The following is a 21698-nucleotide window of genomic DNA, read 5'->3' as shown; positions in this document are numbered from 1 at the left end:
TTATCTCTGTGGTCTCTATACTCTTGACACCATTGCACAGTGATCTCGAGCATGTTAAAGTCCGTCCAAATCTGAACACTCAGCATTTGATTACCGGTTGCTGCAGAAGTTGGATCCAGCCCTAAGGCAGCCTGGAAAACATAGATACAACCATAGGCCATAAACTCCCTAGGGCTGTATCCATTGTCTACAGCCACCGGTAATCAAATTCCGAGTGTTCTGGTTCTCCGAACTTTACCATCCTTGAGATCCAGCCCATCGATAATGTCAAAGTCCCCTACAGGGAAGCATCAATTGTGAAAGGGCAGGTGTCTCTAATAAAGTGGTCATTCATTGCATAGTGTAATGCTACGTTTACACGGAACGATAATTCACCCGATCGTACAATTAACGATGTCGGAGTAACAATATTTTTTTCATAACGATCAGCGTTTAGACTGTACGATATATCGTATGGAAAATTCGTTTTGCAATCGCTCAAGCCTATCTCGCACATAGGTAAAATAGGTGAACGACTGTTTACACGGAACGATATGTGAATTTTTTGCGAATGACGATTTAAGAACATGTTCAAAAATCAAAATGAACGATTTCTCCCTCATAGTTCGATAGTTCGTTGCGTTTACACGTACGATTATCGTTCGAATTCGATCGTTATCGTGCAAATTCGCAGGATAATCATTCTGTGTAAAGACAGCATAAGGCCTACCTACTTTAAAGTGTAACTGTCATTTAATTTTTTTTGCAAAAATCAATAGTACAAGCTATTAAGAAACTCTGTAATTGGTTTTATTAGGCAAAAAAGCCTCTTTCTGTACTCAAAATGCTGTTTTGCAGCCTCCCCCCTCACTTCTTATTGGTGCATTATCAGGCAAAATCACCATCATTACAGAGGAACAAAGTGAGGACGGGTTTGCTGAGTCCATTATAACCTATGGAGGAGGGGGTGGCGAGGGGGATGAGTGAGCAGAAAGAGGAGACAAGCAGCTCTGTTGTTTGGAGACTGTATAGGCACACAATGATATTCACAGGTCAGAAAGGTCAGTGCTTATCTGGTATGTGGTGTCTTGCACTTATTGATTTCTGAAAAATGACATTTAAAATGACAGTTACGCTTTAAAGGATTACAAACTTAGTCATCAAAAATCACACATCAAATCAGAGATTTAGGGTGCGTTCACACATACAGGATCTGCAGCAGATTTGATGGTGCAGATTCAATGCAAAGTAACTCTGTGCCATTAAATCTGCTGCAGATCCTGTATGTGTGAACGCACCCTAAAGCAGTGCTTCTCAAACGTTTTCTATTGGAGCCTCACCCAACAGACCAAGGCAATGCCTGGGCCTCACCAGACTGACCAAGAGGGTGCCTGGGCCTCACCAGCTGTGGTGAAAGTCTATATAACTGCTGAAAATAATGCTAGGGCTACCTTTCACCCATCTCCCAAGATATATATACTAATAAATCAAGTACAAAATAAACTAATAATGTTGTTAAAATGGAGATATTTGCAAACAGCCAAAGGACTGTGCAGATCACAGTTACTTTTGTAAAAACTCCCTCCCCAGTCGAGCCTCACCAACAACTAGGGGGCGCCTCACAGTTTGAGAAGCAGTGCCCTAAAGGGTTATCAAGGCTTAGGAAGACATGGAGACTTTCTTCCATGAACAACGCCTCTCTTACCCTTAGTTTTAGTGTGGTTTTGCAGCTTGGTTCCAGGGGTGGTGCTATTTCTACAAGAAAGTAGCTGTGTTTTTTTTTCTAATCCTGGATAACCCCTTTAAGTAACCGTTGTGTGTTGACTGCAAATGTTACATTGTGCACACATACTCCTAACATATACAATACACGCAGAAATAGACTTTGACTAAGAAACATTTATTTTCAATGTATGCCTATCCGAACAATGATTAACAATTTTATACTAATCGCTTAGTACAATTACTAAATACAGTAAAAATTAGCCCTTTTATACAACATAGTAAAACCATGGCAGGAATCAGTACTGACTTTAGCTCATTGGGCCATCATCTTCGTGATGCTATTTTACATGGTGTTTTATGACGGTTCAATAAAAAGTAACACTAAGGCCCCCTCCACACACCCGTTAATTCTGTCTGCATTTGCAGACCCATTTATTCCTATGGCCCCATACACACACGTGTCTGTTACAGATGTGTGTTGGGGCCAGGATTTGAATGAAGGAGTCCGTACCACTGCAGACAAGTTGTGGACGGCTGTGCGTGCACATCCATAGTCTTGTTTATACGGGCGGGATTACACGGGAATGTGGCCTTACTTTGAGCAGTAGCAGCTGGATTCTCCAAAATGAAGTCTATTGGTTCAATAGGAGTCAGTGACTTAAAGGTTGCATGAGATTAGAAAAACATGGCTGCTTTTTTACAAAAACATTGCCACTCTAGATTGTGGGCCGTGTCTGGTATTACAGCTCGACCCCTTTAAGAAAAAAATAGGACACATATCCTATGGACAAGAGTGGAGTGGTTTCCAGAACAAAGGAGCCATACGTTTTCAATCCTATATAAGCCCTTTCACTGAAATGTAACATTTTATTACCAGGAATTCCACTTTATACATATATTATCAGAATTATTATTTTTTTTATAAAAATGGGAGCAATATAGGTAATAGAATAAGGCGACTACAGAAGTACAGAAAATTTCCATACCTGCCTCCTAGCAAAACACAGATGATAATTTTTGTGCTTGTATATTTGGAAAGTAATGAGCAAGGGGACCGGTGTGAAAAGAGTTGATATTATAGAAAAATAAAAGTAAGAGACCCCTGGCCGCCATTTCTTTACCGCCAACCAGAGCCAACATAATACCATATAGTTCAGATATACCTTCACCAATATAACACTTAATGTTTATTATGATGCTTTACCTTCATTGGAATCTATCATCCGAAATTGATCTATTGTTTAAATCAAAGTTTTTATGTTTTTTTTATATGAATTTTGATGTTTTTTCTCATTTTCATTGTACTACCTAGTTTATAAAAATTCCTAAATCTTGCAGTTTTCAGTCTGGCCACTAGATCTTATATAAAGCTGAGACTTCCTGTTCTGTGATGATAAGAAGGATGCTGCTGGAAAGTGATGTGTACACAATGAAAGCAAAAGGTGACATCAGTAGATAGAAAAGACATAGGTCACAGAGCATGCTAACAAATGTGTCCCATACAAAGAACAGGATCTGGAGATGTTCATTGGGTCTGCTGTTAAGCACATCAATATATGCAGTTAAAAAAAAACAGCCAACACAACATGACTGCTCTCATAAAAAAATAAAATAAAAGACAAATCAGAAATAAACAAAAAAAAAAAGATGTTACAGTATCTGACTCTATTCAGTTAAAAAAAAATAATCTAGATGACGCATTCACTTTTCTTGGGGACAGGGGAGGTATCATTCACCACTTTTCAAGAACTAGTGACAATATCCAGGCATTCAGTGGAGGCAACTTACTTTCTATGGCAACTACATTGACCGACATTTACTGTAAACCTTATAACAAAAGTATAGATTAAATTACACGCTAGGCTATACACTATAAAATTAGTATTACAAAAAAAATTAAAAAAAAAAAAAATCTGAAAATGATCACAGTATTCTGCACACCACAGGCTTAACAGAATTATTCACACTGTTTTATAGCTTTCACAGTTTTTCATAAAAAAAAAAAAAAAATTAAAACAATACATGTATAGTAGCAATAAGGTTAAAGAGGTTGTAGGAGATTGGGGAAAGCATAGCTTCTATTCCAGAAAGAGCGCCACTCCTCTCTGTGGGTTTTCACCGCTACTGCAGTTCAGCTCCACTCACCCATTGGGTGCAATAACAGACATAGAGGGAGATTTATCAAACATGTTATAAAGTGAAACTGGCTCAGTTGCCCCTAGCAACCAATCAGATTCCACCTTTCATTTTCCAAAGAGTCTGTGAGGAATGAGAGGTGGAATCTGATTGGTTGCTAGGGGCAACTGAGCCAGTTTCACTTTACACCATGCTTGATAAATCTCCCCCATAGTCCGTAGCCAAGGATGGCGCTGTTCCTGGAAGACAGAAGCCATGCATTCTCTAACCTCATACAACTTTAAATGCAAATAACATTTACTCGTTTGCATGGAACCTTGACATAGGCCTGAACATATCCCACAGGAGAGATGAAAAAAATCCAATGTAGTCAATACATGGTTTGGTTCACATGTTAATCCTTTTGCTGCCAGGGCTTTCAGGTCATTTTATTTTACAGCAGACATATGCAAAACCTAGATTATGAAACAAACCCATCTCTGCACACTGTGAGAGTGCGCCGTAGCAATTCACAATTTTGGGCGCCTTCATGCAATTTTGCAACACAGCGTAACGTTTGGTTAAAAACAAATGCATAAAATTTCAAGCATGCGTCTTTAAAGCCAGGAGACGCACATCACTCAATAAAATAAGAGTTCAGGATGTGAAAAAATTCAGTCTGCATGCATATGTTCATATAAAATCATTAAAAGGTGCTTCCGATAGTTACTGCAGGCTGGGACACACTCAGTGCTCCGGTGTCTCCTACAAGAAGTGTGATGACGTCCTGCTCCAACATCACATGACAATGTCTGGGAACACACCACAGCATCTCCAGCAGGGGACAGTATTAGTGTGTTTAGGAGTAAAGTGTTTTGTTTTTTTTGTAATGCTGGCCTTGGCATGCAGGTTTAGTTAAAGGGGAAACCTAGCTGCTTTCTTCCAAAAACAGAGTCACACCTGTCTTCATTATAGCTCTGCTCCATTCACTTTAATAGAGTTGCAATACCACACAAAACCTAAGGACAAAAGTGGTGCTGTTTCTGGAAGTTAGCAGCTATGTTTTTCCTAATCCTGGATAACCCCTATAGGTTACCTTATTACACCACCAGACTTAATGGACTGTATAGGGGAGAGGAGAGTGACCGGCTGTGTGGTATTCTTCTCCACTGAATTAAAAAAAAATGCTGTTTCTTTTCTACTGCCTTTTTTTTATCCATGTATAGTTCTGTCTGATGTCTCATTCACAGGGAAGAGCAGCATGATGGGTCTAGTACCTGGCTTTATTCTTCTTCTCCTGAGTGATCTTCTCACCCAATTTAGGACTACATAAAAATCGGCTTGGATGTTAGTTCAGGACAGGAGAAGTAAGTTCTGGAAACAGACTGCTTATCTGTGGGACATTCACAGTTTTCAAAGCCTTAAACAACTATTCCCGGATCTAAAATATCAATATTTTACATACCTCATTGGCAGTGACAGGATTAAGACACCCAGAAGAGGCTTAAATAGAGTTGTGGCAGATAATGATCAAGAAATCTAGGGCGAAAATCTTCCCATAGGCGGAAAGCCCTAGCCTGGGTTAAAACCAGTGTTACTACTACTTTTCTTATACTCTGACCTTGTAGCAGAACCACAGGAAAAAATGGTGCTAAAAATCCATTACACTCTGGACACTTGACAGACCCCACTGCAGGCCTGTTGGGTCTCCATTACTGTGTATGGAAATTTCCTGGACAAAACTATGCAGCATGCTGTGCTATACTGTCCAATATTTTAGATATCCTCCAATGTAGGTGTTAACACAACCTAATAATTTTTCCTGATAGAAAACATGTCCATGGACATGAACTGTACGCCAAACCACACGGCTGAATCTTAAAGTCTACGGTCGTCTTTGTGCCTCTATGGTCTCCATTTTGTGAGACTTTGTGCGTTAGTGTTGTCAGCAGTGAACTGTAAGCCATTGGGAGATTTTTTTTTTTTTTTTAAATTCTACTCAATGATTCCCATTTCCACCGCTGTGATAAGTTCATCTGAAACTTACCTGTAAAATACAACTAGAGATTAATATCCACAATAGCCACCTGTAAGAACTCCACTTATTCCTATGTACTTCTCCAGTCGCGTACTATCTTCATGTGTCCCTGAGTTTCCACTATGGGAGATTACATTTACCAAAAAAAAAAAAAAAATTGGCTACAAAATTCCGTAAAGCCTGTTACCTTTACATATGGTTCTGCAGAGTTAGCTAAGGCATACAATGTCCTTGTCACCTAAGTCACATACAGACTAGACTCTTAATATTCATGCTTGCCATGAATTGAATTTCCATGCAGAACCACCAGCCGAAGAAATCATGTATGAATAACTGGACGCCCATCCGGCAAGTGGGTGACCAACCCTGACAGCTCCCAGTGTTCTGGGTGCAGGTGATTTACACCTGTGGGCCGGGATCAGTCAGACCAGTCATTTTCATCAAACTCTGAATCATCCTCTGAGTCGCTGTACTCCACTGCAATGCGTCTGGACAGGATGGTGGCCACATCGTTTCCCACTGGTTCCCGTTTGGCTTCCTGTTCACGCTGTTCTTGTACCTTTTTCAACTGAATTCCTACAAAATAAATACGTATAAAAGCATGAGATCCTGAATTACTTCTTACACAAATTGCATCCTTAACATCCCCAGAATTCAGACATGATCAGAATTATTGTGACTAACACAAGTTACCTTATTTCCCCTAGAGGGAAGCCATTTGCTATTCTAAATTGATTTCTGACCAGATCAAAGGTCAACTTTACCCTGGTCATAAATCAACTTACAGATTTGTTCAGGACAGAAGCGATAAGGGCAGGAGACAAATGACAGGCCCATCCGGCTGTTCCTCTGATTTTTACAGTGAACCGCATATGATAAAAAGAAAGGCAGTAAAGGAGAAACTAAGCAAAATTCAAAAAAATAAATGTGTAAAAATAAACAGTCAAGCATGTTATGTCCATGTCAAATGTTTTACTTACCCATCCTAATAGCAGAGAGGAGATCACTACGGGCGTCACTTGTCAGGCCTAGGAGATGTGCACCGTCAAGACGTTTTGCTTCTAAAACTTTGGCGAAATGCATTGGCGATGAAGAAAGAGAGAGGGCAGATGAAGGGGGCCCTGGTGGTGGAGGCGGAGGCCCAGTAGCAGCAGAAATGCTGACCACACCAGGAGGCGGAGAAGGTGCATATGGAGAGCCAGATAACTGCCCTCCAGGGGATCCGGGGACTGGGTGCTGAAGTGGACTAACAAAAGCAGTTTGAGCCGACGGAATGACCGGTGGGGGTGGAGGCGGCGATCCAGCGGGATAATACTCCATCATCTGTTGTGGCAGAACCCGTCTAAGAAAAGATGTCACATCATTAGCCCATTGTCTCTTATTGATCCATGAACACTTAAAGGGGTTATTATATGTATTAAAGGGATTATTCCCAAAATAAAAGTTACTTCCTGTCCTATAGCTAGTTGACTGGTCGTGGGGTCTAACCACTGGTATCATTGTTGATCACAAGAACAGATGTCCCTTGTCCCCTGTGTGACTAGAGCATCAGCAAGCATTCTTACCAACTGCTCCATTTACTTTCTATAGGACCTCCAGCCTAATAATGTACAGAAGTCCCTTAGACCATGAATGGAGCTGTGGGTGAGCACGCGTGGAGCTGCAACACTAATCGAGGGAATATTTGACCTCCGTTCTCATGGTCCCAGCGACTGGACACCCAATCTATCACCTCTATCCTAGCTGACTATAAAAGAAACAAATAATTCTTATTGCATTAAACAGGGTTATCCAGCGCTACAAAAACATGGCCACTTTCTTCCAAAGACAGCCCCACTCTTGTCTCGAGTTTGGGTGGGGCTTTGCTGCTCAGTTCCATTGAAGTGAATGGAGCTTAATTGAAAACCGCACCTGAACTCGAGACGAGTGGTGTTGTCTCTAAAAGAAAGTGACCATGTTTTTGTAGCACTGGATAACCCCTTAAACAACCATTAGACAGGAATGTTAAACTCAGGCCCTCCAACTGTTGCAAGACTACAATTCCCATCATGCCTAGACAGCCAAAGCTTTAGTTGCCTAGGTATGAAGGGAATCATAGTCTTTCAACAGCTGGAGGGCTGCAATTTGACACTCCGATCTCCATTGTATAAAGTAGATTACCTGCACTCAGTAGCTGTTAGGGGAGGAGGATGTGGCCCATCCATAGTGGACGGCGGTGGTGGAGGTGGTGGTTGTTGTGGTCTACTCAGCGTCCCGTGTCTCAGGGTTCCGGTTGAGGACCTGTAATCGTGTTCATGGACTTGATTGGCGCCAATGTGGTGCAGTGACTCTCCTGAGCCGACATACGTTGGCGTCATAGGATGTTGGTGCATAGAGTGGTTTGGGGTTGCAGGATAGGAGTATTCTGTCAGATCAGACACATGAGACCTTAGAAAAGGGAAACAAAAAAAAGGTATTAGCCCCCATTAGATCAAGGTTCATTTCCTAAACCAATGCCAGTTTCACACACACAAAAAAAAAAAGTCAGTCATTTAGCATCACATATATAGGTGATGCCACGTCTGCAGCCTTTTAGTGGAATTAATTCATTTAGTAAGCTCCAAAACAAGCCATGACTACAAGGATAACACATGACTATTCATGTAACTAGGGCTATGGGACGACTTTCAGGGATGAATGAACTCGAAGTTGCAGCAGCAGCATATTCCATAGTTTTCAGAGGAATCCCCATAGGAAATCAATGTCAGTGGCATCTCCTAAGGGGACGCCTGTCACTGTGGTATGACAGCGTGATGATGAGCATTGGTGAGAGATTGCATCTGTTAGTAGCGCCATCACAAAGGACACTACCTACACGCTGTAGAAGACTTCTTTTATCAACTCTGCTTAAAGACGGCCATACACTGGAGAAAGCAGATAGCTGTTCTCTATAGGACTTATCATCCTGGATAACAATGCGTTACGTCACTGATCAATCTCTGTCTTGATCTGTGACCTGGATTGCGCTTTCATCGACAGCTGTTGACATGGACTAAAAAAATCCAATGAGGGGTATTGACTGTTTCCAGATATCTGCCTTCAGTCATGTCAATGTGTCATGCAGCGGCATCAAGAGTCAGTACATATCTATGGTGTATAGCAGTCTGATATCTATAGTGTATGTATATATAATGTATGGGCAGGGTAGGAATTGTCTGGTCTATTCTATTTAACAGTCTAAGCAATACTGCAAGTTGGGGGGGGGGGGGATTAAACTAGGAGTGAGTGTTGTATTATAGAAGTAGCCAAAACCAATGTTAATAAACTTATCGACTCTCCTGATCCGTCTGTTTTAGTATCCCCCATGAAATCGTAAGGCAGAGTGGTGGTAGGTAACCTAGACAATGAGCTGTCAACAATGGGAGGGAAAGAGCAGCATATCTGGAGAAGTTTAGTAAATGAATGTATAAAAAAACATTTTAAAGAGTCCTATAAGTATAACTGTATTAGAGGAGCTGGGAATACCCCTTTAAGGAAAGACGCTGCACAATTTCATTGGGAAACAAGCACCTACTAAAACAGACCTATCAGGAACGCCGACAAATCTTCAATTTACATAAAGTTACATCCACTATGGGGCAGGATTATAAAAGGTACATGAAACATGATTGATATAAATGCAAACAGCAGTGTCATCCATAAAAACCAATCAGATCAGAGGCAGTCAGGTCATGTGTGCAACCACCTGTATTGTAGCCTTTAAAGGAAATACTATATAGGACTACTTTAAGGATTCCCATCCATAGAGCACAACTACCGGTGGTCTATGACTAGCATCCCCAATCCAGCAAGGGGCCTCATGCTCGGTGTCCGTCTCTGAATCAGATTACAGCTGACATGGGAATAGGATGGCAGAGTATTTAATGGTTCATATACCAAAGGGTTTTTCTTTTTATAAATCTCCCCATTTATGCAAACCATGCAAGCTCCACCAACAGCAGCACACTACAGGCAATGCAAATAAAAAATAAATTCAACTAACCCTTCTCCTATTTAGTCTCCTGTAAAGTGTTCATACTGCGTTTCTCTGGAACAGCCTTAACCGCCATACTGTTACTGGATATTCAATCATTACAGTACGTTACAGCAGCTCCTATTCCATTTACCAGACATGGCCGTTTGCTCTTTGGCTACAGACCATGCCCAATTGCTGACTGATAGATTAAATGACCATCTCATTATTATAATAACTCATCTACTTCCAGCACTGAACAGCACTGCCATTATGCCTTCCTTTGGGAAGGGCTCCATGATATTAAGCAGATCAACTGTATTAGCACACATGTTCAGGTTCCCTGCAGTGCCCCCTCAGGAGAAACAAAGCATAACACAGTGCCCATCCAAACCAATGAGCTATCCGTATAATACAGGACAGGCCCACCCTTGGTGAGGGATGACTCAGGAAATGAAAATAGGTATTCTAAATTGGACAATCCCTTTGAGGTGAATGCCCCAATACGAATGCACCCATTTATTCCCTATAGGGATGTTCTGCTTACTGAAAGTAATGGTACTGTACTGCATAGCAAGAATACATGTCTCTTGTGTACATCACATGACCAGAAAACATTTGTAATCACTGTAAGTAAATAATAAGGGTCGTATTGGATGGCATCAAGTGGATAGCCAGGAGCATACAACATGACCATGATGATGTCGCCATGATGTGCTTACTATGAAGCTGTGCGCTGTATGCAGAAATCTCTACGTGTTAAGGCTTTTCTATAAGCTAAGTATAGCTAATGATAATCCAGGTCATAAAGAGAAATGTATGGGAGGGAAACAAGAATTAAGAGATTACAGGTCTAAAACAAGGTGGCATTTTTCAAGACATCTTCTACAGAAACCTCTTTCCTTAAAGGGGTAATAATAATAATAATAATAATAATAATAATAATAATAATAATAATAATAATAATAATAATAAAACAATATAGCGCAGCCGCCCTTCAGTTTTTTTCTCTCTGTGCAGCTGCATTCTCAACCAACTTGGCCCCATTCACTTGAATAGAGCAATGCAGCAGTTCCCTGACTAGGTTCCCTCTTCTTTAGGAAACTGCAGCACAGCTCCATTCAAGTTAAATGGCCAAGGTGCTGTGTCAGCATTGTAACTCTCTCAGAACCATCAAGGGTTCCAAAGGTTAAACCTCACCAGTTTAAATTCCCAATATAGTGATACAAAATAAATTGCATTTTGTTTTATATTCCAATGTGTTTTATGTTCTTTATATAGGCTAAAAAAAAAACAAATCTGTGTATCAGAGGGAAAAAGTGCACAAGAACGCTGGGATCAGTCAGCAGGCGGCTGTGTAGTCAGACAGCACAGTGCAATGCTAAGACTCTGCTGAGCAGGTCCGACAGAGACAGAGTTATAGACAGACCTAGTGTCCGGGGACATGGATCCCTCAGAAGACGCTGCTTGGTAGACGTTTGGGGACAGCCTGTTGTCAGGCCTCAGCTCTTTGTCATAGGCCATTATATTCCACTCCTGACGTCTGTTTCTGGCTTTCCGGACTTTTTTGACTTCACGAGTTGTGCCGTCCACGCGCTTTTGTTCCTGAGACAGGATAAAGTAAAGGTTATTGAAGCAGGTCAGTACAGCCAAAGAATGGTAAAAGCAGAAGATTAATACAATGGCCCATAGCTGCTCCTGTGTGCATCATACCTTCTGCACCATTACTGTTTGCATTATACAAGCACTATGACATCATCAGGGGATGGAATTATACTGAAGATAATAAAGTTGTCTACAGCTGAAGACAGTCACATGGTCCAGAATTTGCTATCGGGCCCCCACATTTTTTTGTTACACCCCTAAAGACCCTACAACACTTAGCCAACCCATTAAAGGAGTACTTCACTTAAGAAGGATTTAACCCTGTTCAATCCCCACTCATAATCTAAGCTTGTTTGTAATAGGTTTCTATCAAATTAATTGGGCCATTTGTCTGCATCAGATCCTGACTACTCCTGAAGCTGCTGAAAATCCTCACTGCCTGGTCCACTCTGTCTCCACTTCTCTGTCCTCACCCTCCTTTCTGAGACCCAAGTCACATGATTCTGTCCCTTCTGTTGCCATGAAGCTGCAACCTCATCTGTAAGCCCACCCACAACTGACATCACACCAATCAGTGAGCATCAGGGCCAAGGGGCGGGGAAACAAAAGAACAGTGACAGCCTCCTGAGCAGAATAGGGGAAAGGAGACACAGTCGTCTCATCTCTCTCTCTAATCACGAAACGTCGCGTCCTGCCATATGCTGTTTTTTGTTACCACAGGAGTGATGGAATAAATTTACATCATTTTTTTCACTTTACTACTGTGTGCTGCGGAATATACTTTTTTTTGGTTATATAATTATATCCCTGGTCAGGATTATCTGCTGCCACCACCTACATTTTTTATTGGAGTGCTGCTCTGTATTTTTCCTTAGTCTTTCTTAGATAGATAGATAGATAGATAGATAGATAGATAGATAGATCAGGTATTTAGCTTACAGTGTAATGCAGAAGCAGATTGAGCCAGTGGTGGGCAGATACTATATGATGATGCAGATACTGGGCAGTTGGCTCTGAGGTGCAATGCATGCTGGGAGATGTAGTCCCCCAGCCGGGTCCATGATGTAAAACTGGGATCATTTGGTTTTAATCCAGGGCCAGGAGCAGTGTAGACAAGTGAGAAATGTGTCTAATCATCGATTGGTGAGCATACCTATATGCTTTTTGTGCATTTTTTTTTTTTTTATGGGATCGATGGAGTTTCCCTTTAACAACAGACCGTCTTTAGGAAATGTTGGGATGTGGCAGTAATGGTGTAGCTTTGTATAATTGTGTAACAAGCTATAAGGAAGATGCATAAAACGTGTTACTCCATTACCTTCTGCCGCCTTTTCTCTTTCCTCTTATCTTCTGTGTCTTGCAACATCTTCTCCTTCCAAAGGTCAAAGAAATAAGAAGGATCTGTGTAAAACTTCAAGCCATCCTTCCTGTCATCCCTGACAGGACAAAACCACAGGAACAGATGTTAATTAAAAGACTCCCAGTAGGAACCATTGACATATAGAAATATTAGCTAGGTGTAATGGAGTAATAAAGCGATACACAATATAGCATACATCTAATGGTGCATTTACACACAGAGATTTATCTGACAGATTTTTTAAGTCAAAGTCAGGAACAGATTACAAACAGAGAACACGTCTTAAAGGAAAGGCTGAGATTTCTCCTCTTTTCAAATCCATTTCTGGCTTTGGCTCTAAAAATCTGTCAGATAACTCTCTCTGGGTAAAGGCACCATAAGAATGGCTGCCATGACTCTACTACTAGATGTCAGGAAGCTGGATAAACTAATCAATAACCCATGGCTGATGGATGATCACTTGCCTGTATGGTGACAGTATATTAAGGGGCGGCGGCTTGTCGCAGGTGTTGTAGATGTCAGTGATCGGGTGGGGAATGCTGTTCTTGGAGACCACTTGTTGGTCTTGGATGGTTGAACTCTTAAAGGCTTTGCGCATGTTAATATCTTGAAGGGAAACTAGAGTGAGAATACAAAAGAGAAAGAATTAAATAACTGTTGGTCAGAAGGGCTTTTTAGAGAAAATTTGTAGAGTAATAATCAGCATGTTGGACAGTAAGGGATGATGATCAGCTGCCACAACCATGGTGCCAACTGCCTTGGTACAAATAATACATCTGGTCATTGGGCAATGGACCTAAAACCCCACAAATAATAGAATAATGGACGCCAAGATACTGAGATCAGCGCCATCTGCCAACTAGTAATGAATGTCTATGGGCTACTTTTAATTTCTTCATATATCTACAAAGAGGATACAGAAAAAAAAAAAAAATCTTTCCGCCTGCTGTCACCACTAGGGGGCGCTGTTATATTGCCATGTTCATTCATACGCAGTAAGCTTTCTGTATACAATTACTACCAAGTGATTTCCAACTCTGTATCACTAAGGGCCCTATTCCACCAGACGATTATCGTTCAAATTATCGTTAAATCGTTCAAATCTAAACGATAATCGTTCGTTTGAATAGCAGTTAATGACCGAACGAGAAATCGTTGATCGTTTAATAAGACCTGGACCTAATTTTATCGCTGCTCATTCGCAAAACGTTAGCAATGAATGAGACGTCGTTCGGTCGTTCGCAGTAGTGACGGACGCAATAGTGAAGACAAGACGACCGCAAGAACGATCATAAGTAACGATTACCTTTCCATGTAAATGGGTGAACGATTTCAGGTCTTTCGTAATAGCGGTCGTTTGGGTCGTTTATCGTTAACGATTATGCAAACGATAACAGTCTGGTGGAATAGGGCCCTAACCCCAGGACTTCCCCCTCCCCGACAGATTTCAGAGGATAGAAACATCAGGCATGTTGGATTTCAATAGCCTGACTCTCTTGTTCTCACAGTGTTACGCGGCCACAAGAGGAGTCTGGAGGCGGCTTTCCCCTCCGCTTTTCTTACACATTTGTAATAGACATGGTGACAGCTCTGCCTTCCTGACTGTATACCTATTGCTTCTATCTTAAATAGAGAGCTCTATAGAGATGTGGATTACTACACCCTCCTCCCAGCAGGAAGAGATGGTACTGACTCCCATGTGATGCTGTGCTGATGTATTAAGGAATTGAGAGGAAGTCAATCTAAAAGTCAATATGGTGGCTGATCAGAGGTTACATGAAATATATGAATGCAACAGAGCTGTGATGAAACAGATGACACAGCTGGAATAGTGGTAAGGAGTCTGCAGTATATGGGCAACAAAATGTTTAAGGCTTTGTCCAGCCAATCAGCAGGCAGCGGTAAAGGCTTTCTAAGAGCTATATTACACAGCCCGATCACTAATGTAAATGAGTGCCGATCTGCTAGATCGGAGGTCTTGCAGTATATAGTAATTAATAAAATATATACATTACCTCTTCAGGCTTCCCTGTGTTCTTATCACTTCTGCCCACCCTACACAACCACTGCTGGAACTTCAGAGCCGGTTCCTGAAGTGAAAGGCTGCTCAATTTACTGACCAAGACCAGTCAGAGACTGGTGCAGAAGCTCCAATGGCGGCGAGGAACAGGCAGGAGCAAGAAAACCTGGGAGCGCAGACAGGTATGTATGATCTTTAAAGGGGTTATGCAGCGCTACAAAAACATGGCCCCTTTCTTCCAGAGACAGCCCCACTCTTGTCTCCAGCTTGTGCAGGGTTTTGCTGCTCAGTTCCATTGAAGTGAATGGAGCTGAACTACAAACAACACCTGAACTGGAGACAAGAGTCGTATTGTCTCTGAAAGAAAGCTGCCATGTTTTTGTAGTACTGGATAACCCCTTTAATTTTTTTTTTTTAAACACTTATGCTGCGTTTACACGAAACGATAATTGGCCCGATTGTACGATTAACGATGTCGGAGTGACGATTTTGTTTTTTTTTTTCATAACGATCAGCATTTAGACGGTACGATATACGGATGAGCGGGGGGCCGGGCTGCGAGCGGGGGGCCGGGCGGCCGTACTATCGCGCGACGACTGTTTACACGGAACGATTGGCGAATTTTTTGCAAACTACGAACGACGATTTTATAACATGTTGAAAGATCAAAATGAACGATTTGTCATTTGATTGTTCGCTGCGTTTACACGATTATCATTCGAATTCGATCGTTATCGCGCAAATTCGCACGATAATCGTTACGTGTAAAACGCACCATTAGCGATGCGCATTGATTTTTAGCCAGGACCAGAAGACACGATCAGCTGATGATTGTTGTCATCAGCGGATCGTCGTCTTAATTACAGGGAGGGATATTCAGCTGAATTTGCCTGATTTATGGTCCATTTACATATCTGACAGATTATCTGCCAAAGATTTGAAGCCAAAGCCAGGAACAGACTATAACCAGAGATCAGGTCATAAAGGAAAGCCTCTTTTCAAATCCATTCCTGGCTTTGGCTTCAAATCTTTGGCAGATAATCTTTCTGTGTAAATAGACCCCTATCGATGTGGTATTGGGGGTCCTTAATGGTTATTTTATCCTCTACCCATGGACACCTGTATCCCATCATCTTTAAACACTTCAGTTCCCACAAATACATGGCCTAAACCTGCTGCCTTTCCAATAAAAAGCAAAATGTGTCATTACCCGATTGTCTACTAATGCCCATGCGTTCAATCTTAAGTCGTCTGGGGCGAACTTGCTTTTTAAAGCCTGGGAGGGTGACGCCAGTGATTACACATTGTCTTGTACTGCCACCTTCCAATCATCCTATAGGCTGTAATTTCCTCCTATCTGTCCTCCCTCAGCTTCCTATCAGCAACATCCGTCTGGCTTTTGTATCCAGTGAATGAGCCAGACCTGCCGGCGGGGCTTCTCTCGCCTCCTAATTTCATTTCACAGCTTGAAGATCCTCCAGAAAGCTTCCTCACCTTCCTCCCCTCAGAAGTGAGTCCACCCTGCTGCTAATCTATGCTCCGCACTCATGAATTGCTTCTTACAGACGGATGCCAAGTTTGCAGCCAATACCTTTTAGGATCACCTGCAGGGAACTACAAGGCACAGGCAGAAAATGCAGACCCTACGTATTGTTCTTCCTTGGCGCAGGCTGAGCTCTGCTCAATCCAGCCGTGTGGGGAGGACAATACATTTCTCTCTAATGATCATCACCACTTACGGAAACAATAAAGCTCAATACAATAAAGTAAAAGAACACTTACTGACCATCCCTTTGCTACTAAAAATATTCAATAGACTTTATAATGAGATCATGGCTATCTTGCATTAGTTCCTTACTGCTGTATTAATGGGGTTATCCAGAATTAGAAGAAGAAAAAACAAAAACAGCTACTTTCTAGCAAGAAAAGCGCCACCCCTGTCCCTGTGGAATGTAAATGAGCTGCAACACCATACCCAAACTGAGGGCAAGAGAGGCGCTGTTTCTGGAAAAAAGCGGCCATGACTTTAAAAGCCTGGATAACCCTTTTTAATGAATAGGCAGCTTTACACTGTCCCAAGTGCCTTATGGGAGCTCCGCTAAACTAGTCGGGATGCGTCTGGTTTGTTAACGACAAAATAAAGACTATAACTGAGGATCAGTACGAGGGTAATGTCAAGTAATGCAATGCATTTACATATTTTAGGTATACTATGGGGGAGATTTATCAAACATGGTGTAAAGTGAATCTTGCTCAGTCGCCCCTAGCAACCAATCAGATTCCACCTTTCATTCCTCACAGACTCTTTTGAAAATAAAAGTGGAATCTGATTGGTTGCTAGGGGCAACTGAGCCATTTTCACTTTACACCAAGTTTGATAAATCTCCCCCATTATATGTCTTGTATATACAACTTATAGAATGTAAAAAAAAAAAAAGGCAGCTTTCTTGCTAAAAAGTGCCACATGGATTGTGATATTGCAGTTCAACTTTACTAAAGTGAATTGGCCAGACTGCAATACCACACACAACCTGTGGACAGGTGAGGCGCTGTTTTGGGGGGGAAAAAAAAGTTTCTGTAATCATCCAGGATTACAGCGCTCCTTTGTATCCAGTTTGCATGTGGTATTGCAGCTCAGCACAATTTGAGTAAATACAGCAGAGTTGTAATATCACAGGCAACCTGGGGCACAGTGGTGGCGCTGTTTTTGGAACTAAGCAGCCACATTTTTCCAACGCTAAATAACCTGTTCAATATTAATAAATGCAATTACTATCACTATAGCGTGTGTGGGAGGAAACTTGGCTGCCTGTGAATTAGTCTGGACAAGTTTTCATACAAACGATGTAGATACAGTAAGTTACAATATGCTGTCGGCCAATTAACATTTGATATAGCGACGGCACGCTCGGCTTCCCAGGACGGCGGTGGCGCTCCCCCGCTACGAGGCAGCTGCTGCCGGGTAATTAATAGCATTTGTACAGAAGGCTCTTCCAATGGAGCGGCTTCTGTGCAGTCACCCACCCTCCTCCACCGTCGAATCCAGCTGGGTGACTTTGACAGCGAGCCGATCGATTCTGTCTTGAAGAGAATTCGCTCTGATGTAGAAAGTATTCGCCTCATTAAACAACTCGCCAAATATGTCTTCTGCATGTTTGCCTGCCAAAGAGAGAAAATATGTCAACACACACTGGTAAGGACTGCTGATCCGACGGCTCCTCACAGGTCTACACACAACTCATCCTGTTCTACAGCTTACTCTATGTAATACCTAGGGCTTAGAATGGAAAACTTGAGTGCCCTTAACGGAATATTAAAAGGATTGTCAGAGATTAAAAAAAAGAAAAACAAAAAAAAAAATAGCGCCACACCTGCTCTCTGCCTGTGTGTGGTATTACAACTTGACTGTAATTTCTCCAATGGAATTAAGCTGTAATACCACACACAAACTGAAGGCAAGTGTGGTGCTGTTTCTGGAAGAAAGCAGCAATTTTTATTTTAATCCTGTATAACCCCTTTAACCCCTTAAGGACCGGGCCTGAAATGGCCTTAAGGACCGGAGCAAATTTTATGAATTTGACCAGTGTCACTTTATTCATTAATAACTTCGGGATGCTTTTACCTATCCGGCTGATTCTGAGATTGTTTTCTCGTGACATATTGTACTTCACATTTCTTGTAAATTGGAGTCGATACTTATAACGAATCTTTATGAAAAAACCCAAAATAGCGTGAAAAATTGTGAAAAAATGCATTTTTCCAACTTTAAAACTTTTCTGCTTATACAGAAAGTGGTTATACCACATAAATTATATATTAAATAGCATTAGCAACATGTCTACTTTATGTTGGCGGCATTTATTAAACTATATTTCATTTTTTTTAGACAATAGGAAGCTTAAAACATTAGCAGCAAATTTCCAAATTTTCTGTAAAATTTCAAAATCAGATATTTTTAGGGACCTGTTCAGGTTTAAAGTGTATTTGAGGGGACTGTGTGTTAGAAAGCCCCACGAAGCACCCCATTTCAGAAACTGCACCCCCTAAACTCTGCAAAAGCACATCCAGAAAGTTTTTTAACCCTTTAGGGGAGTCACAGAAATAAAAGCTAAGTGTGTAAGAAATTTGAAAATTTTAATTTTCTGTGCAGAGATTTTATTGTAATCCAATATTTTTCATAATTATAAACCTATTACCAGAGAAATGCACCCCAATATTGATTGCCCCGTTTCTGCAGTTTATAGAAATACCCCATATGTGGCCCTATTGCGCTATTTGACGCAACCACAAGCCTCAGATATAAGGGAGCGCCTAGTGAATTTCAATGGCTCCGTTATTTTTGGTCATTTTTGACTGTACCACTTCAGGTTGGCAGAGGCTCTGGGGTGCCAAAACCTAAAAAACACCCCTAAAGGGACACCATTTAGAAAACTACACCCCTGAAGGAATGTAACAAGGGGTGCGGTGAGCATCTGGACCCCACAGGTGCTTCACAGATTTTCCAAACAATATGGCTTGAAAAAAGACTAAAGTATTTTTTACACTAAAATGTTGTTCTAGCCTTCAATTTTTCATTTTCACAAAGGGATAAAAGGAAAAAAAAAAAACACAAAACATGTAGCGCAGTTTCTCCCGAGTACGGAAATACCCCACATGTGGCGATAGAGTGCCAAGGGGGCGCAGGACGAGCCTCCAAAGGGAAGGAGCGCCAATTGGCTTTTGGAAGCTGGATTTCACTGGAATGGATTTCAAGGGCCATGTCGCATTTACAGAGCCCTCGTGCTGCCAAGACACTGGAAACCCCCCACAAGTGACCCCATTCTGGAAACTACACCCCTCAAGGAATCTAACAAGGGGTGCAGTGAGCATATGGACCCCACTGGTGACGGGCACAAATGTGGAAAAATGTGACGTGAAAGTGAAAATTTTCATTTTTTCACTTTCATGGCACAAATGTGCCCGTCATCCAGGGGTCCATATCCTCACTGCACCCCTTGTTAGATTCCTTGAGGGGTGTAGTTTCCAGAATGGGGTCACTTGTGGGGGGTTTACAGTGTTTTGGCAGCACAAGGGCTCTGTAAATGCGACATGGCGTTCATCATCCATTCTAGCCAAATCCAACCACTAAAATCCAAATGGCGCTCCTTCCCTTCAGAGGCTTGCCCTGCGCCCACATGGCGCTTTATGTCCACATGTGGGGTATTAACAGACTCGGGGGGAAATTGCTCTACACATTTTGTGTTTTTTTTTCTCTTTTAACCCCTTGTGAAAATGATAAATTCAAGGCTAGACCAACATTATAGTGTAAAAAATTTAATATTTCATTTTCACGCCACATTGTTCCACATTTGTGCCCGTCACCAGTGGGGTCCATATGCTGACTACACCCCTTGTTACATTCCTTGAGGGGTGTAGTTTCCATAATAGGGTCACTTGTGGGGGGTTTAACTGTCTTGGCAACACAGGGGCCTTTTGAATGCAACATGGCCCCTCGAAATCCATTCCATCCAAATCCAGCCTTCAAAAACCAAATGGCGCACCTTCCCTTTGGAGGCTTACCCTGCACCCGCATGGCGCTTTATGTCCACATGTGGGGTATTTCCGTACTCAGGGGAAATTGCTCTACACATTGTGTTTTTTTTTATCTTTTAACCCCTTGTGAAAATGAAAAAATCAAGACAAGATCAATGATTTAGAGTAAAAATTAAAAAAAAATTACACTAAATGTTGGTCTAGCCTTGATTTTTTTCCATTTCCACAAGGGGTTAAAAAAGAAAATGAACACAAAACGTGTAGGGTAGTTTCCCCTGAGTACGAAAATACCCCACATGTGGACATAATTTGCCATATGGGCACAGGGCAAGTCACCAAAAGGACAGAGCGCCATTTAGAGGCTGGAATGGGGGATGGAGGCCATGTCGCAATTACAAAGCTCCTGTGCTGCCAGAACAGTAGAAACCCCCCACAAGTGACCCAATTCTGGAAACTACACCCCATAAGGAATCTAACAAGGGGTGCAGTGAGCATATGGACCCCACTAGTGATGGGCACATGTGTAGAACATGTGCCGTGAAAATAAAAAATACCATTATTTTTATTTTCACGTCCCAAATGTGGCCGTCACCAGGGGGCCATATACCCGCTGCCCCACTTGTTAGATTCCTTATGGGGTGTAGTTTCCAGAATGGGGTCACTTGTGGGGGGTTTCTACTGTCCTGGCCGCACAGAGGATTTGTAATTGCATCATGGCATCCTCTAATGGGAATGGCGGCCATACCTATTTAGCTGGGGAAAAGGGACAATTCTAATTTATTTGGGGGTATTAGGCCAATTATTAGTTTATAAGGTTGAAAAGGACAGGTGTCCATCAAATTCAACCTGTGTTGATCCAGAGGAAGGCAAAAACCCCTCGTGAGGCAGACGACAGTAGCCTCATCACAGGGGAAAAATTCCTTCCCGACTCCATAATGGCGATCAGAATAATCCCTGGATCAACGTGACCCCTGAAATAGGAATAAGGGACAGAATTTAGATAATGTAGAACCCCAATGATGTGTGGTGCGCCTTGGAGCGATCCAGTATGCAGAGGCCGGGGGGATCAGGACAGGTGTCACACTGGAAAATGTTGTCCTTCCTGATCCCCCTGTTACACCACACTCTGCACTTCTTCTGGGGTCTCCCTTTCTCCAGTGTGGGGGACGTCACCTGGAAAATGTTGTCCTGGTGCGATACGGGGTCCTTCATATCCAGAAGCGCTGGGTCCGCTCCATGGCTGCTAAATATTAGGGCTCTATTACTACTTCTGATATGTTCGGATCGTGCCGCAAGCTACAGTAGCTCAGGCAGCGAGGGACCAGAAGAGGGG

The 21698-nt window shown here is 42.0% G+C and overlaps 2 protein-coding genes across 5 annotated transcripts in view; both read right to left on the bottom strand.

The window, feature by feature from the left end:
- The window catches only part of RPL21 (ribosomal protein L21), a 407337-nt gene that overhangs the window by 245608 nt on the left and 140031 nt on the right, over positions 1-21698 (bottom strand). The window lies entirely within an intron of this gene.
- WASF3 (WASP family member 3) overlaps positions 6045-21698 on the bottom strand; it is a 37116-nt gene continuing 21462 nt past the window's right edge. For both annotated transcript variants that reach the window (XM_069972059.1, XM_069972060.1), the window contains exons 3-9: positions 17858-17992; positions 13278-13431; positions 12772-12889; positions 11278-11453; positions 8018-8284; positions 6838-7199; positions 6045-6433 (exon numbers count right to left, since the gene is read on the bottom strand). In XM_069972059.1, coding sequence (XP_069828160.1) covers positions 6276-6433; positions 6838-7199; positions 8018-8284; positions 11278-11453; positions 12772-12889; positions 13278-13431; positions 17858-17992 — 1370 coding nt within the window. In that variant the 3' untranslated portion in view covers positions 6045-6275. The remainder of the gene's footprint in view (positions 6434-6837; positions 7200-8017; positions 8285-11277; positions 11454-12771; positions 12890-13277; positions 13432-17857; positions 17993-21698) is intronic.

The sequence above is a fragment of the Dendropsophus ebraccatus genome, chromosome 5 (assembly GCF_027789765.1).
Source record: "Dendropsophus ebraccatus isolate aDenEbr1 chromosome 5, aDenEbr1.pat, whole genome shotgun sequence".
Classification (NCBI taxonomy): domain Eukaryota; kingdom Metazoa; phylum Chordata; class Amphibia; order Anura; family Hylidae; genus Dendropsophus; species Dendropsophus ebraccatus.
This window is presented reverse-complemented; position numbering and strand designations above follow the sequence as displayed.